Here is a 15407-nt window from a genome sequence, read left to right on the forward strand (position 1 = left end):
ATGCCCTCAGGGCCTAACTTTCAACACCTTCCCCTGGGCCCTGGTGGGTTGTGTCGAACCTGGAGTTTTTGTTATCTGACCTTTCAACTATTCTTAACAAAATGGCTATGTCAAAATTTTTATCTGATGGGTTTCGGGAAAAAAGGGCGTGGGGAGGGGGCTTGTTCTCTGATCTCTTTTGACTTTTAAAAAAAGAATAGAACTTTCAATTTCCAATCAAATGAGCCCCCTTTAAAGTTTATTCGAGGATCCCTTCTCTAAGAATCATATACGGCCCCGGGGTATAACTAATAACCCCTACCCCCGGGCCCTGGGGGGTTGTTTCGACCCTTGAGTTTTTGTTATATGATCTCTGAACCATTTTTAACAAGATGGCTATCTGAAAATTCTTGTCAAGTGTATTTGGGGGAAAAGGCGTGGAGGAGGGCTAGTTACCCTCCGATCGATTTGAAGTCTTAAAAAGGGCACTAGAACTACTGGATTACAATCGGATGAGCCCCCTCTTAAGTTTATACGACGACCCTTTCCATATGAACTGCCTCTAGAGAATACATCAAAGCCGTATGGCCTTTACTGTATGCAACGCTATTGCGTTGTCTCTCATAGCTTTCCTTTATAAGCACCTTTATTTACTGTTGAACATTAGAGATGGTAGATTCCTATTACATGGGTACAAAAAGTTATTTTTCATCGAAGGAAAGGACAAGCTTTCAAATTTTTACAGGGGGTATTCTTCTTATCTAAAATTCGTAGAAAAATCACAAGAAACATGAGATTTCGTCTAAAATTTCGTCGTCTAAAGTTGGCGCCTAAGGTCCCCTGAATGTTTGCTAGATTTTAAAACAGATTTAAATGCTAATTCTGTAATGTAATTTAACGATAAACATAATCAAAAATATGATCAAAAATTTATTTATGCTTGAAACTTTTGAGAGGATAATGGAAATTTGGAGTGAAACTAGTCCTTAGCAGTTTATGACCCTGAAGAGGGAAATTAAACGTTTAATATTTTGTGTAAATACTTTAGAGTTAGTTCAAATGTCTTTTGCAATCTTTGGGGTATGTATTTACAAAGAGAAAATCTACATTTCGTACTTAAATGTCCAAAGTTTGTTTGAATACATAATTTTTATCCTAAGTACGGGTTTAACTTTGTATAGGATGCACCCTGTTATCTACACAGCTTACTTACTTACTTAGGTCCTCCCAAGCCTAAGTGCGCATAAGGCAGCAAAAGTGGTTCGCCACGACGACCTGTCCTGAGCCCTCGGCCAAAGCTCCTCCATCTAAGACCTCACCAGCTTCGCCTCCTTCTCTAACATCCTGCCAACGGTCATTTTGGGTCTCCCTGACTTGCGGAGGCCAGGGGGTATCCAACACCATATGTCATGAGGTAGCCTTCCATCACCCATTCGCACCATGTGCCCCCAATACATCCATCGTCGCTTTCTAACGGCACCAAGGATGGGGGTATGATTTGTCATGGTATAAATCTCATCATTTCTTATTCTCTCAGTCCAATGTGTATTCAAAATAGATCTTAGGCAGTTATTATCGAATGCCCGTAGTCGTTTTCCTAGTTGCGCAGTGATACCCCAAGTTTCACAACTATATGTAAGGACGGAGAGGATATTGCTATTATAAATTCTGAGTTTTTCTGGGAATATTTGCTATTTCTCCAAACATTTCTGAGACAATTGAAGGCAGAGCCAGCCAATGCTATTCGGCACAAAATAATATCCACACAGCACAAACTACCTACCACTAAATTTGACTTAATTCTATCCTTTATTGGATTTTGCTAGTTCATCCCCTTTAGGCTGTTTATTCGATAGAGGTTACCCCTCATGTGTTTTTAAATTTACGCCTCTCCCACAACAAAATTTATCTGTTTACTAAGGCCCTATTGCAGTGTTGAAGGAAACAAAAAGAGTAGCAACAAATCATTTTTTAATACTATTAGGAATTAAAAAATAAGTCACACATATAATAGGTTTCCTGTTTATTTACTTGAAAATTTATAATTCAAATTACGTCTCACATTTAAAGCATCGAGGATTAATGCGTTTACTAGGCTTCTTGTGTATAGTTTCAAGTATCTATAGGAAATATAATAAAAGGTCATTATAGTTGTTTTCTCAGTGAAGCCATGTAACACTTATTAGAAATGCATCTGTATCCATCGAAAGTCAGTCTTAAGCAATAGAACAGAAATTGTGTACCTTGGTGCTTGAGATAAGGAAGGGGCTCGTTTACCTAATATTTAATAAAAATGTGGGAAAGCAAGACCTGGAAATCCGACAGCAGGTGTACCAATAGGGGGAGGAGAAGCAAAGAAGGGGGTAATGAACCTCCTAGATTTTTTTTACTTTCCTCCCCCTAAGATTTTGAAAATACCTGTTTTAGTATTTCATTGAAGAATATTGAAAAAATTATCCCCTCTCTAATTTTTGAGCAGTCTCTTTTTTGTATCTTCATTAAAAAATAAACAAAAAAGATCCTTGTTGCCCTCTACTTTTTGCAAATTTGCCCCCTTCTGTCTGATGGACTTTTGAACTAAGATATTAGACAAACATAAACTTCCATATTATGGGCTAGTAATTAACCGAAGCAAAAATTGAAAAAAAATTGTATTTTTCGACAAATCGTTAATGAGCAAGAATAATTTCGCACAAATTTGTGAACTCTTTTCAACAATAATAGTAATAATTTAAAAAACACAAAAAGAAATTGGAGGGATACAATATAAGCAAGAAAACCGAAATTAAAAACAAAATAAGCTACCTTATATGAAAACATGGTAAGACCGTTTTAAAATTCATAAAAGCAAGACTCAGACAGTTTCGTCATTATAACTGCAGAATTAAAATTCTTGTATAGTTTTCTATTTTTATACCACAGTAGCAGATATAGTAAATATTTAATCAAAAACACCCCGAACAAAGAGCTCGAATGTCGGTTTTGAGGAAAATATTAAACAAACAGATAAAAATAGCGCAGAATAATCATAGCAGGATGAGTGCAGTTTCACTAGAGATCTATGGTCATGTCTACTCCTTTTAGCAACGATTTTGGTAATCACAAGACGGAGTTTCAATCTAGCGTCAGAAACAGCAGCTAAAATCGGAACTATCATAAGATCTAAACTCCACAGGAAGGAGGGGGCATGGGAAGGATGGCCTTATACTTTACGTGGCTGGTTTTAAATCTTAATAAATATTTTTAGTACTTTTGACCGTGGGAATGAAACTGTAAACAATTTTTGTGAATATTTCACAAAAATTTGTGATTTGTGAATATTGAATTAAGAAAAATTAAAATTCCTGGTAGGACTACAACTAAGATTATGCTGTAGGGACTATAGACATTTTATCCTTCAATTCTGCATTCAAGGCAGTCCCTTATTTTCCCTTTTTTGTTTAGCTTGTATCCTGTTTTCCTAGGTAAAAGAACAATGAAAAGTAATCAAGATGACATGAACTTTCTTGTACACGAAATTGCTTTGTTTACGTACAAATAATTTCCAACAATAATTTTCAATAAATAGTAATTTCCTGGCGCTTCAAAATTTTAAAGATATCCTAGAGGTAATTTTTTTTTAACAGAATTCCTTTCAACACGGATAGACAGATATTGATCTTTTAAGAACTGGAAATGATTTTGGTTTTTCAAAAATAAAATTCCTTTTGCGCCTTTTCTGAAATTTTCTATTCTGAACTTCTGATTTCGCGAATTTCCTAAATTTTACTGAGTGGTATTGAGTAGTAAATTTTATTGAGTCAGCGTTAAAATAAATTTCAACGCTGACAGAACTTCATATTATCTTTTGGAAAACATAAACAAAATATCCATCTCTCATAATCCGAAACATAATACACAAGATTTCGAAACACAAAAGTTCTAATTTGTTTTTCTAAAGCTTTGGGTTTTGATGTTTGTTATATTTTAAACTTTTAATGTCATGTAACGCAAGCAATGAGACAGCGGTCTTCTGTATCTGAATTGAGCTGTTGGCCTAAACTAAAAAATAATTTCTAAACTTATTATCACTGATCGATTTCCTTGACATCCTAGTTACAACTTTTCTTCTAGATAAGATACAATTTTTTGTCTTCTGCATATAAACAGATCTTGGCCTTCTAAGAGCTTGAGCTTACCTTCGTTTTCCAGAAACAAAATTCATTCTATATTTTTTTCCATTTCAAAGTTTTGATTGTGATGAATCCCCTACATTTTTAAAGCAAAATACCCTAACTCTGAAGCTAAACTTATAAGAAATCAAGGAACTTTGAATAATGATGCCATCCTTTTTGTCTTTATTTAAGAAAAAAGAAATCTGATAAGAAGAAACAAAACTAGACCTACATTGCCTGGGCAACGTGAAGTGTTGCGGCAACCTTTGTCCGGCTTCGCCGATTAAAGTGTTGCGAGAGCAACACTTTGGTTTTGTTTCTTCGCTATCGGTTAAATGCTGAAGTTGTCAAAACTATCAAAGCATTCAAAACGGCATATTCAAAGCAGAACACAATCAGTAATCACATGATCAAATTCTTCAGCGTTGAAAAAACAACAGCAAAAGAATATCGGAAGAAGGGACTAAATTGAGTTTGCAGCCAGTTGAACTTTATCCTTTTCAATCGTAGACATCGTGATGGATGGAAACTTGGAACATTATCTTGTATAATCTAGTTGGTATTATGAAGCTCTCCGTAACTTTTCAGGATCAAATCCCATAGATGTGCACCAATTTTCACAAATTTGTAGCCCTTCATGAGCCTCCTCTAGCAACCGATTCTTACTTACAAGTCCCTCTCCCGTGATATACATCAAGTTTACCGGAAACAAATAATGGGTACACCAACTAGCAATAGTTGCAAACCCCTCGTCGCTGAAGATCATTGTAGCGTAACAGCTGATTATTACTTACAACTCCCCTACATGTCTTACAATCGGGAACCAAGTTGTTCTTACCATCAATTACACCAGATACAGATAATAGGTACACCAATCAGCAAAAGTTGCAAACCCCTCATTGCCAAAGATGATTATAAGCTAATAGTCGACTGTTGCTTGAAAGTCCCCTACATATCTCACAATTGGTATCGGCCTATTTTTGGTTTAAGTGTGTATCTTACCACTGAAGTTGTCAACCCCTTGAAACTTTCAAACTGATGTATCTCATGAAGGAATTTTTGTACCAAAAAATGGATGACATATACTTTGATCAACTCATCAAGGTCTATCGATTGCCATTGAAAAAAAAAATTCTATCTGTCTTAGTTCAAAAGTTGACTTTTTTGCCGGAGGCCAACTTTCTAACACCACCACTTAAAAAGGAGCAAAGGATAAGCTCTAATTTCATTAGCAATGAGAGAACTTTTAAAGTTTAAGAGGCATATCTGATACCATTTCTCTATTGCAATCCCAAGTAGAAAAAAAAGAATGGTAAAGTCAGCTGAAATCACGAACAGAAATGGGTAGAAACAATAGATAGCAGCACTTTCGGACCCGTGGGAAAATCGCACTCTTTTGTTTCTGTAAATTTTTCTATTTATCACTCAAAGAAGATATATTGGCTGTGGGGCCGGGGAACTGCCGCATATATTTAACACTTAGAGATTTTAGTCCATCTTCAATTTGAAATTGGTGCCTGCCTGCTTGCCTGCTAGAACAGAGCTTTCCACTCGAAAGCAGAAATATGATTTGATGAAACGAAAGCTTGGCTGCACAACTTCAGATACTCCTTTCCGACATAGGCTATACAACTCCACTCCACTTCGCACATCATAGGCTCTGGCTCGAGGACAAGCAAAAACCATCCTTTTTGGCCCCAGGCAAGAGTTCTACGGAGCTTTCCAAAATGTAATGTCATATTCATCAATCCAGCCTGAGGTCCACACTTTCCGTAAAAACCGCACTGGTTAGACCCTTACCAGATTCCAGGAATAAGCTGAGATAGAAGGCATAGGAAAAAAAAAACAAAAAAACGGGACAAAACCAAAGTGTTGCTCTCGCAACACAAATATGGCAATAGCTAATTTTATACTGGAAAACTAATAATTCTTAGAATGCATTAAAACTGTGAGGAATCCCTTCAAGATAACTATCCTTATTGGCTGAATATAATAAAAATTTCCAAAGTTTATATGAAAAACTTAACAAATCAGTAAAATACAAGCATTCTCGATATGCCCATAAATGGAGTAATGTCGAGGAATCGCTGATCGATTTCCTTGACATCTTAGTGGCAACTTTTCTTTTAGACAAGGTATGATTTTTTGTATTCTGCAAATAAACAGGTCTTGACCATTTAAGATCTGGAGCTTACCTTAGTTTTCCAGAAACAAAATTCATTCTGTATTTTTTTCCATTTCGAAGTTTTGATTGTAATGACTTCCTACATTTTTTTTAAGCAAAATACCCTGACTCTGAAGCTAAACTTTTAAGAAATCAAGTAACTTTGAATACTTTTAGAACTTGAAGCTATTTCTTCGACAACCTAAGCAAAATTTCGGTATCTCTTATGAGTTTTGGTTTATTTTTTCGATGGTAAACCGTTTCAAGAATTGTCATTAACCGCAGTAAATAGCAAACAGTCTTAATACACGTAAAACCAAAAATAGAGCGGATTCAGAATTCGGCGATCTTTGTACATACAGAGTTTATTTAAGGAGATCTCTATTTACACGTTACACTTACAAATAATAGCTTAAAAAATCAAAACAAATATGCAAACATGATACGGGAGTATATGTATTCATTACCCACGACACGTAGTTCAATGTGTTGCTTCGTCATTGCAACACTCCACGAGGCTTTGCCACCAGAGGTCTAGTTTTTGTTCAGATCCGTAACCGTTTGAGTCTTAAAGAGGAAAACGGTTTTCCAGCCCCGATTAGCAAATGCCATAATATTTTCTTAAAATTGTTACTAATATACATATCAGGCTAAGCGATCGTAAAGATTTGTTTTTTTTTTCAAAAATGACCTTAGAAATGCTTTCAAGCACCCTAGGGGTCTTTTGAACCCAGAACTCTTGCCTTAGAGATAACCCTAGAAGCGTGTTTTTTTCTTGCGTGAGCAGCTTTTAATTTTTTTTGCCATTTTTCCATTTATTTTATTCTTATTATATTTTGTTGTATTAATAGCTTTTGATATAACAATGTATTTTCTTTCTAGGTGTTCAGAATGGAACAAAAATTGAGGTAATTATTTATTATTTTTATTCTAGCTTTATGTCAGTTTTGTCTTTAATACTTTATACAGTATTTATAATTTTTGTGGTATTTATACGGTATTTTGGCGCGAGCAAAGGTGTTTGAATAGAAACCCGCAACATTTTCGAAGCTTGAAAAAAATATGATTTGTTTCCAGAAGAGCAATTTATTCCACTTTTGCTTCTTCCTAGATATATTTTGATGGCTTATCCCCTCTCTCTCCAACATTAATTTCTGGAAATGTCCTACACCTTTAGGGTGTGAATTTTCTTCAACGCTCTTAATCGAACAAATTTAAATATTAAAATCAGAATTGTAATTCCCGTATTATGCGTCTTCAAGTGGTATCTGTTTTATTTAATGTCCGAGACCTTTGGCTAATAACACCTCAGTCGAGTTAATTGTGCGACTTTTCATAATCATGGAATAAACAATGCTGATCCCAATCATGCATCAGTTAGAATCCAAAACCCCGGAAAGTAGACAGTGGAGAATACTTCCGAAGACATTAAATAATAACACAGGAAGAACTAAGGATGCACTAGCTTTACCAGTCTTTATCTTAGGCTTGGCAATTGTGTATAGTTCCATACATAAAGGTGTTCAGGGGTATCAATTCATGAAAATATACTTTCGACGTGCCATCTTAAATTAGGTATTTTTTCCTGGATAAATGTATTGAGGTGAAGGGGGTGGGTGTAAGTGTATTTTGAAATTGGAAAGGGGGCGATTCTGTTGTTTTTACGATTTCAATAAATGACAATACCAAAAAAGGATATCTTTTAATGAAAATACCTAAGAAGGTTGTTGGACAATAAGAAGGGGGCAAAGAGATCTATGGGAAATTCCTTCTTTATATGATTATACCCTCTAACCTCCTCCCAATTAGTGGACATGAAAGACTATTAAAACTAGGAGACAGATACGGAATGGAAACTATTATGGAAGTTTTGTGGTGATCCCCTTAGTGGTAAAAGAAATATTATGAAGGCAGAGTATTGTCGGGTATGAAAAATAAGGAGGGAAGAAGTAACATAGTTCTCTTGAAAAAGCCAGACTGAGGGTATCCAAGTGAAAGACTATCGCTCCTTACCTTAAACACTAGTTCTTCCTATGCTGACAGAGGTAACCAAGACGTCCAGAGAGAACCATCAGTCATCTCCCATATGTGCCGGGGCCCAGATGCAAGTTATTAAGAAAAGACTTGTTATTGAAAATGCCTTCTGGAAACCCATTATTTGGGGGGTTTGGAGGAGGGAACTCCTCAATAGAAGAGCACGCCTAAGATTCTATTCTCAAACTTAACCTGGCAAGGGGAATAACCAAGAGCGGGTGTAGAAAATGCAACTCGCTTTTATTGACCTCATTGCCAAACCACAGCAACTTAAACGTAACATACACAAACTTTCTGAAATCTAAGACAAAATAAATGAAAAACATACTTACATACAAAAAGTCAACTCGCTTCCTATATCAGACATTATGGCCACCAAACAATCAAAAAAATGAAATTCAAAATCGACTTCGACAGTATACATAAACTAAAATCAATGGGGAAAGATTCAGCCTGCTAGTATGATGACTCATAAAAAATATTAATGCTACAAGCCAACATGTTTTCCACGGTCATACTTGAAAGATAAGAAAGCTTGGCAGCTTGAAAGATTAGTGCATTTGAAGTGCATTTGAATGTAGTCTGGTACAGAGAATTTAAAGCGCAAATGAAATTACTTTGTTTATGTATGAGAAGCGGGACATTTATCTGATACTAGCTATTGGGGTGGCGCTTCGCGCCACCCCAACACCTAGTTGGTGGGGCGCTTCGCGCCCCCCCCCAAGCCCCCCGCGCGCGTAAGTCGTTACGCGCCATATTAGTTACGCGCCATTGTAGTTGTGTCCCTGTGTCCCACCTGTGAATATAGATAGATTTATATATGTGTTTCAAACTACGTAAAAATTGCGAATATACAACATTTTTGGCTTTCCCACTACTGGGAGCTTTCCGTTTTCCAATTGCCAGCAATTGATCTGAAAATGTTTGACCAGAGTCATCGTTTTGCAATCGGACACGGATATTTGTAGTTAATTTTAATATTTTTATGTGTGCCCATAAATTAGAATTTTTCAGGCAAGCATTCATTTCGTCTGCAGGAGTTAAACTCGTAAAAATTGCGAATATACAACATTCTTGGCTTTCCCATTGTCTGTGCATATACAAAGCCGTATGTACTAATAATGACGTCATATGCAAACGCTCTTTTTACAAACAAACAAACATGCATACACACAACTCGTTTTTATATAGATAGATAGATAGATAGATACAATACAAATTAACTGCGTAAAACTTGCGAATATACAACATTTTTCGCTGTCCAATTGTCACTGCATATAAATAGATTGTCAGGTTTACCGACCCTCGAACATGCAACGCACAATTGTCCATGGGAAAAACAATCAGTATTAAGATCTATACCACATTTTTCTAATGATTGACCTTGAGCTTTGTTAATGGTGATTGCAAATGCTAATCTAATTGGGAATTGCAATCTTTTAAATTGAAAAGGCAGATCCGTTGGAATCATGGGAATGCGAGGAATAAGAACAGCCTCACCCTCAAAAGGCCCTGTCAAGATTGTGGCCTCTATTAGGTTTTCCATTGTTTTTTTTTACGGCAAGTCGCGTGCCATTGCAAAGCTTTGGTGGGTTGATATTTCTTAAAAGTATTATTGGTACGCCTATTTTTAGTTGTAGCACGTGTGGTGGAAACCCTGAAAGATCTATGGAATTTAAAAATTCAGATGGATAATTAACCGCTTCATTTGGTTCCAAAACTGTGTCGACTGACTTGTAAAGGACTGCCTGGTCTCGAATCTTGGTCAAAACAATATTGTTGATTTCGTGGACGTCTATATTTTTGGGTGCGAGAATCGCTCTTTCACTTAGCCATTTATTATTTTTATAATTTTTTAGAATATTCGGAAATACTTTTTCAATCAATTCATTTTTGGACGTCACTAAATTACAGAAATCAGCAGGTAGTTGTATACGTCCTGAAATTGAGTCTATCGTATCATAAATGTCTTTTTGTTCCGACGTTAACTTGGAAATGTTATTTTGTACATACGACAATAGATCATTCGTACTGTAACTTTTTTCACGATCCAATTCTACACATGTCGAAACAGCAGCGATACGGTTAGGTGAAGGCATTCCCAAATCCTGAAGAGGTTTGTTTGCCATACGTACGCACAAATCTTCTATAATAACTAAAGTGTATTTATAAATTTCTGATGTAAAATCAAAAGTCATATCTGACGTCTCTAACTGTTTTCGATAGAGTATATCTTCGGACATTTTTGACATATATTTTTCCCATAACTCTGTAGGAGCTGATGGAGAGCAAGTTGTTAAAATGATGCCAAACAATGCACGAATTTGACTTGGGGTTGACGTTTCGCACTAATGGGGAATATGGAACAACCCACTGGTTATCTACTTCGATGGTGTTACCGTTGCCATTGTAGGTTCTTCAGTCATTTTACAATTAGAAATTTCTCTTTCAACGGTCTTCTTACAATTAAAAATTTGTCTTTGAACGATATTCTCAAATACCTGTGTCCTGGTCGTCATTTATATTCCCTGTGTCCCGGTCGTCATTTGTGTCCCGGTATCCCAGTCTGTAATTTCTCTTTGAGTGTCCCGGTCGTTATTTATATTCCCTCTGTCCCGGTCGTCATTTGTGTCCCGGTCTGTAATTTCTCTTTGAGTGTTTTTTCTTTTTAGTATTTTTTAGTTTTTTACATTTTTTCTTTTTTCAGTTTTCTTTTTCTTCTTTATTTTTCAGCTTCACTATGAAATACATATCGTCGAACCTTTGTTTTTTTTAACTAAAATCTGGTAGGCATTGATGACCTTATCCAAGTCAAAATCCCAAACCCAATCATCATCGCTATCATTTTCAGTTTTGATATGTTTTGACTCTCGCTGTCCAGGTGGATCTTCATCTAACTGCGCGGTTTTACGTTCTTTAGCCTCAAGCCTGTTTCCTTGCTGTTCTTTTGATTCGTCGGCACGCTTTCTTTTCTGACTTTCTCTATCAGCAGCAAGTTTTTTGGCATAGACTCTTTGAGCATCTTCATCGGCTTTTGCCATTGTAAGTTCATCAGTCATTTTAAACTTAAACATTAATAGATTTCTACGTGAACATATATGTCTTAAATATCTTTAATGACGTCACCGTCATAGCAAAAATGACGACAACTAACTTCATGACGTCAGCCGACACAGAAACATGACGTCACCTGATCCACAGACAGACACACAGACAGACAACTTATTTTTATATATATAGATTTAAGGCCAAGGGTCCAACGCCCGTTATATCTTGAAATACTTCTTGCTACATATTGATTAATGTAGATTTTTTGAACTTATTCATTTGTGTTGCGAAACAACGAAGAAAATGCTATTACCGTAATAGGCCCATTCATAATGATGTTTAACTAATACTGAGATTCAGCCCGTTCCTAAGCCAACTGACACTAGTGATCAGGTTTCACCATTCACAATGGGTAATTTAAAAACTTAAAATAAACTGAAAGGGTAATTATCCCATGTGTTAGTCTTTATCTCATATATCCCGTAATCCATCTTCCTCTTGTCGTACAAACATTGTTGAACTCTGATCAACTCTAGTAGCTCTTTCTTATATTTCGCTTTCTTATTCCGCTTTTTATTTTTCTTTGCTGCTTTTTGCCTATCTGGATTAGCCAAATCCTATTAGTAAATTGAAAAATTTCGTGAAAAATTCAGTTCAAATTGATTAAATTTCACTTTTAGTTCGATATACTTCTTGGACGCTAGCTAAATATCTATTTTAGCCTCGTTCGGTTTCAAATTATTCTCAAAATTATCATATTTTGCTAAATCTTGGTATTAGTGACACCCTAGTATGAACAGTGCTTAACTGCAACTCAGTGGCATCTAGCAATAATATTCATTCTATCTTGTTCAATGTTTTTCTCATTGATAATAATTGTGAGCACAAATGTTTACATAAGGAAAATTTCAGCGGAAATAATGTCGTTATTTCACTCATTACTTTCTCATACTCTGTTTTGGGGTTTATTTTCTTTTTTATTGTTTTATTACAGAGTAAATTAACTCTAAATTAGGAAGTGTCATGAAGTTGAAATACAATTCCAAAATTGAAACAAAAATTTTAAGATATGATCAAAAAGCTAATATACTATCACGCAATTCAAATAAACACGTCTTGCTTTTATTGCAATATTTGGAATTCTTTTGATACCCAAAAGAAAAAGCAAAATCTAAGTCTTATACGTTTTTGTGGCTTTTAAGGAGCATAAGTTGCAATTTTTTCTAAATTTTATTGGAAGTAAAACTAAAAAATAGTGTAATTTAGTGGAATAGCGTGTAAAATAAACAACAAGGATTAATCACAACTTGTTTAAAGCAAACATTAAAATAATCCCACAATATATTTTATTCTATGTTTCAAAATAGAAATTAAAATGAGCAAGTTCTACCGGAAACTTTATCTTCTAGCTCATAAATGAGCCTAGGAAACAACACCATTGTATGGATTCCTGGATTTTAACTTTTCGAGACTGATTTCTAAAGCTTCCTGAATACTTAGAAATGAAAGAATTTGGTTGATATTTGGAATTTAATGCTCTTGCATGTGAATTATATCCATTTTTTCATGACATATTTTCAAAACAATTATGAAACCATATGACGCTCTTATGGTAATGATGCTATTACTTCTTCCTCTTCTTCTTCTAATGGTCTTAAAGACTTTTTTGGTTTGCTGTCAAAACCATACTTACCTTCTTGTTAGATTATATCTCAGTTTGCATTTCTGGTTGGAACTCTATCCCTTTCCATGTTCAATGGTGGGCTATTTATAAGGATGGCTAAGACTATCTCAATTGCCTCTAGCTCTGCTAACAGAACAGAAGATCTTGGAGAGAGCTTCTTCATCATCTGTAAAGACGATACTGGTATAGTCACCTAATTGACTCGAAAGCTTGCAAATATCTAAGGTATAGATTAAAGGCGGAATTTAGCAGTGAATTGTTACCATAAGTGATCTTACTCTTACTACAAGGGATCTCACTCTTTTGTTAAATAGAACACTAACAATATTGTTTTTAAAACAAACTCTTAGCTCTTGATTCTTCCCGTCTTATGAAAAATTCCAGTATCATCCGTAATATCTGAAAGGCTAATTAGAAGAAACATGTATGAAAAACTCTAATATGGTATAAATTTGTCCAGAACTAAAATACTAAAATGTTCTTTAACAAATTCGGACGCATCCATTTAAGAAACTTGGTCGTATCCAAATAGTATACGTTCTCACTGGTGGATCCAGAAAGAGGGGATCGGGAACCTCCCCCCAAAATTTTTCAGGTGCCCTCATTTTTTTTTCTGTTTTTCACACTTTTTCAAAAATAGATTTGTCAAATTAGTCAATTATTCGGGTCCTTTTCACACTGAGCCCCTCCCAAAATGTTTCTTATTGGCGCCCTTTTCACAATAGGCTCTACCAAATATTTTGGTCTAGATCCGCCCCTGTAGGTCCTGATTTGAAATTTAGACGTTTGATGCTACTGAACTAAGCGCAGTAATTGATATTTTTGGATTGGATTAAGACAGTCACTGAAAAGGAAGTTACCATTACTACTACTACTACTAACAACTCACCGTAGCACCAAAGCGCCTGATACCAACACAGCTATGCACGCCTCTCCTCCATCCCAATCTATTCAAAGCTTCCCTCTTTGCACCCTCCTAAGAAAGTTCCCATTTCCCAGCCCAGACAAGGACGATCAGCTTTCCGTTTAGCCCTAGATGGTTGGCCGAAAAGGACAATCTTTGGCAATCTGCAATCCTTCATCCGCAGAACGTAAGCCTAGCCCTCTAACCTTTATTTTATTATTTCCATAGAAAGCGGGATTGAGCCACATTTTTTGTACATCCATCTGTTTGAAATACGGTCAGTCAGCCGGGTACCCAGAACAATCCGTAGGCAATTTCTCTGGAAAACATCTGATAGAACTTCATCTGCTTTTCGGAGCGCCCATGCTTCAGAGCCATATTTGAACACTGTTATCACTGTACCTTCAAATGTTTTAATCTTGTATTGCAGACTTATCTTCCTATTCTTCCAAACTTCTTTTTTAACAGTGAAAAAACACCCTGAGCCTTGGCTATTCTACTTTTAACATCTTGACTGCTCCCACCGTCTTTACTAATAATGTTACCAAGGTAAGTGAAGCTACCTACCTGATCAATCTTTCCGTAACCCAACGTCACCTTTTTATCTTCACTTATTCCTAGCCTTAGTGACCTTGTCTTCTTAATATTAATTTTTTAACCTATTTCAGTACGCTGAACCCGCAAACCTCTAAAATTTCATTCATTTTGCTCACACTTTCATCTGGGATGCTTAAGTCATTAGCATAATCTAAGTCCAGGAGAGTTTTACCTCCTCATTTGGTTGCGTGGTCTCCCATTGCTTAACATGGGCTCCTAATGACAAAGTCCACCAAAATGATCCATGTAAAGGGGGATAGAACAGAACCATCTTAAATACTGATTTAATATAAAACCAGCTGCTAACCTTATTTCTTACCTTAATCACAGCATTATTATTCTCATATATAGTACTAATCACATTGATGTATTTGTCTGGTATACCATATAAGGATGAGACCTTTGCTAAAGCTTTTCTATCAGCAGAATCGAACGCTTGCTCATAATCTCTAAAACTTAGGACCAAAGGTGTTTGACAACTAAGGTACTTCTCAATTATCAACTTAAGAGTGAAAATTTGGTCGACACATCCTTAGCCTTTTCTAAAACTACACTGTTCTTCTCTTACAAGTTTGTCTGCAGCATCTCTTGGTCTAAAAAGCATCATATTGCTAAGTAATTTGCTGCTTACAGAGACCAGACTAATGCCACGATAATTAAAACACTCACTCATATCACCTTTCTTATACAGCGGTTTAATTAAGGTTTCTTAAAATCGTTAGGTACTTCCTCTTTTTCAAAAATCATATTCATAATCTTCAGTGGCTTATTTCTAACCTCAGAGCCACCATATTTAAGAAACTCATTTACCACATTATCAGCACCTGGAGCCATATATTTTTT

At 35.8% G+C, this 15407-nt stretch overlaps 1 protein-coding gene across 1 annotated transcript in view; it reads left to right on the forward strand.

The window, feature by feature from the left end:
* Positions 1-15407, forward strand: part of LOC136041065 (uncharacterized) — a 134907-nt gene that overhangs the window by 34296 nt on the left and 85204 nt on the right. The window contains exon 3 of the mRNA XM_065725619.1: positions 7180-7205. Within this exon, the coding sequence (XP_065581691.1) occupies positions 7180-7205 (26 nt within the window). The remainder of the gene's footprint in view (positions 1-7179; positions 7206-15407) is intronic.

Source organism: Artemia franciscana, chromosome 21 (genome assembly GCF_032884065.1).
Source record: "Artemia franciscana chromosome 21, ASM3288406v1, whole genome shotgun sequence".
NCBI lineage: Eukaryota > Metazoa > Arthropoda > Branchiopoda > Anostraca > Artemiidae > Artemia > Artemia franciscana.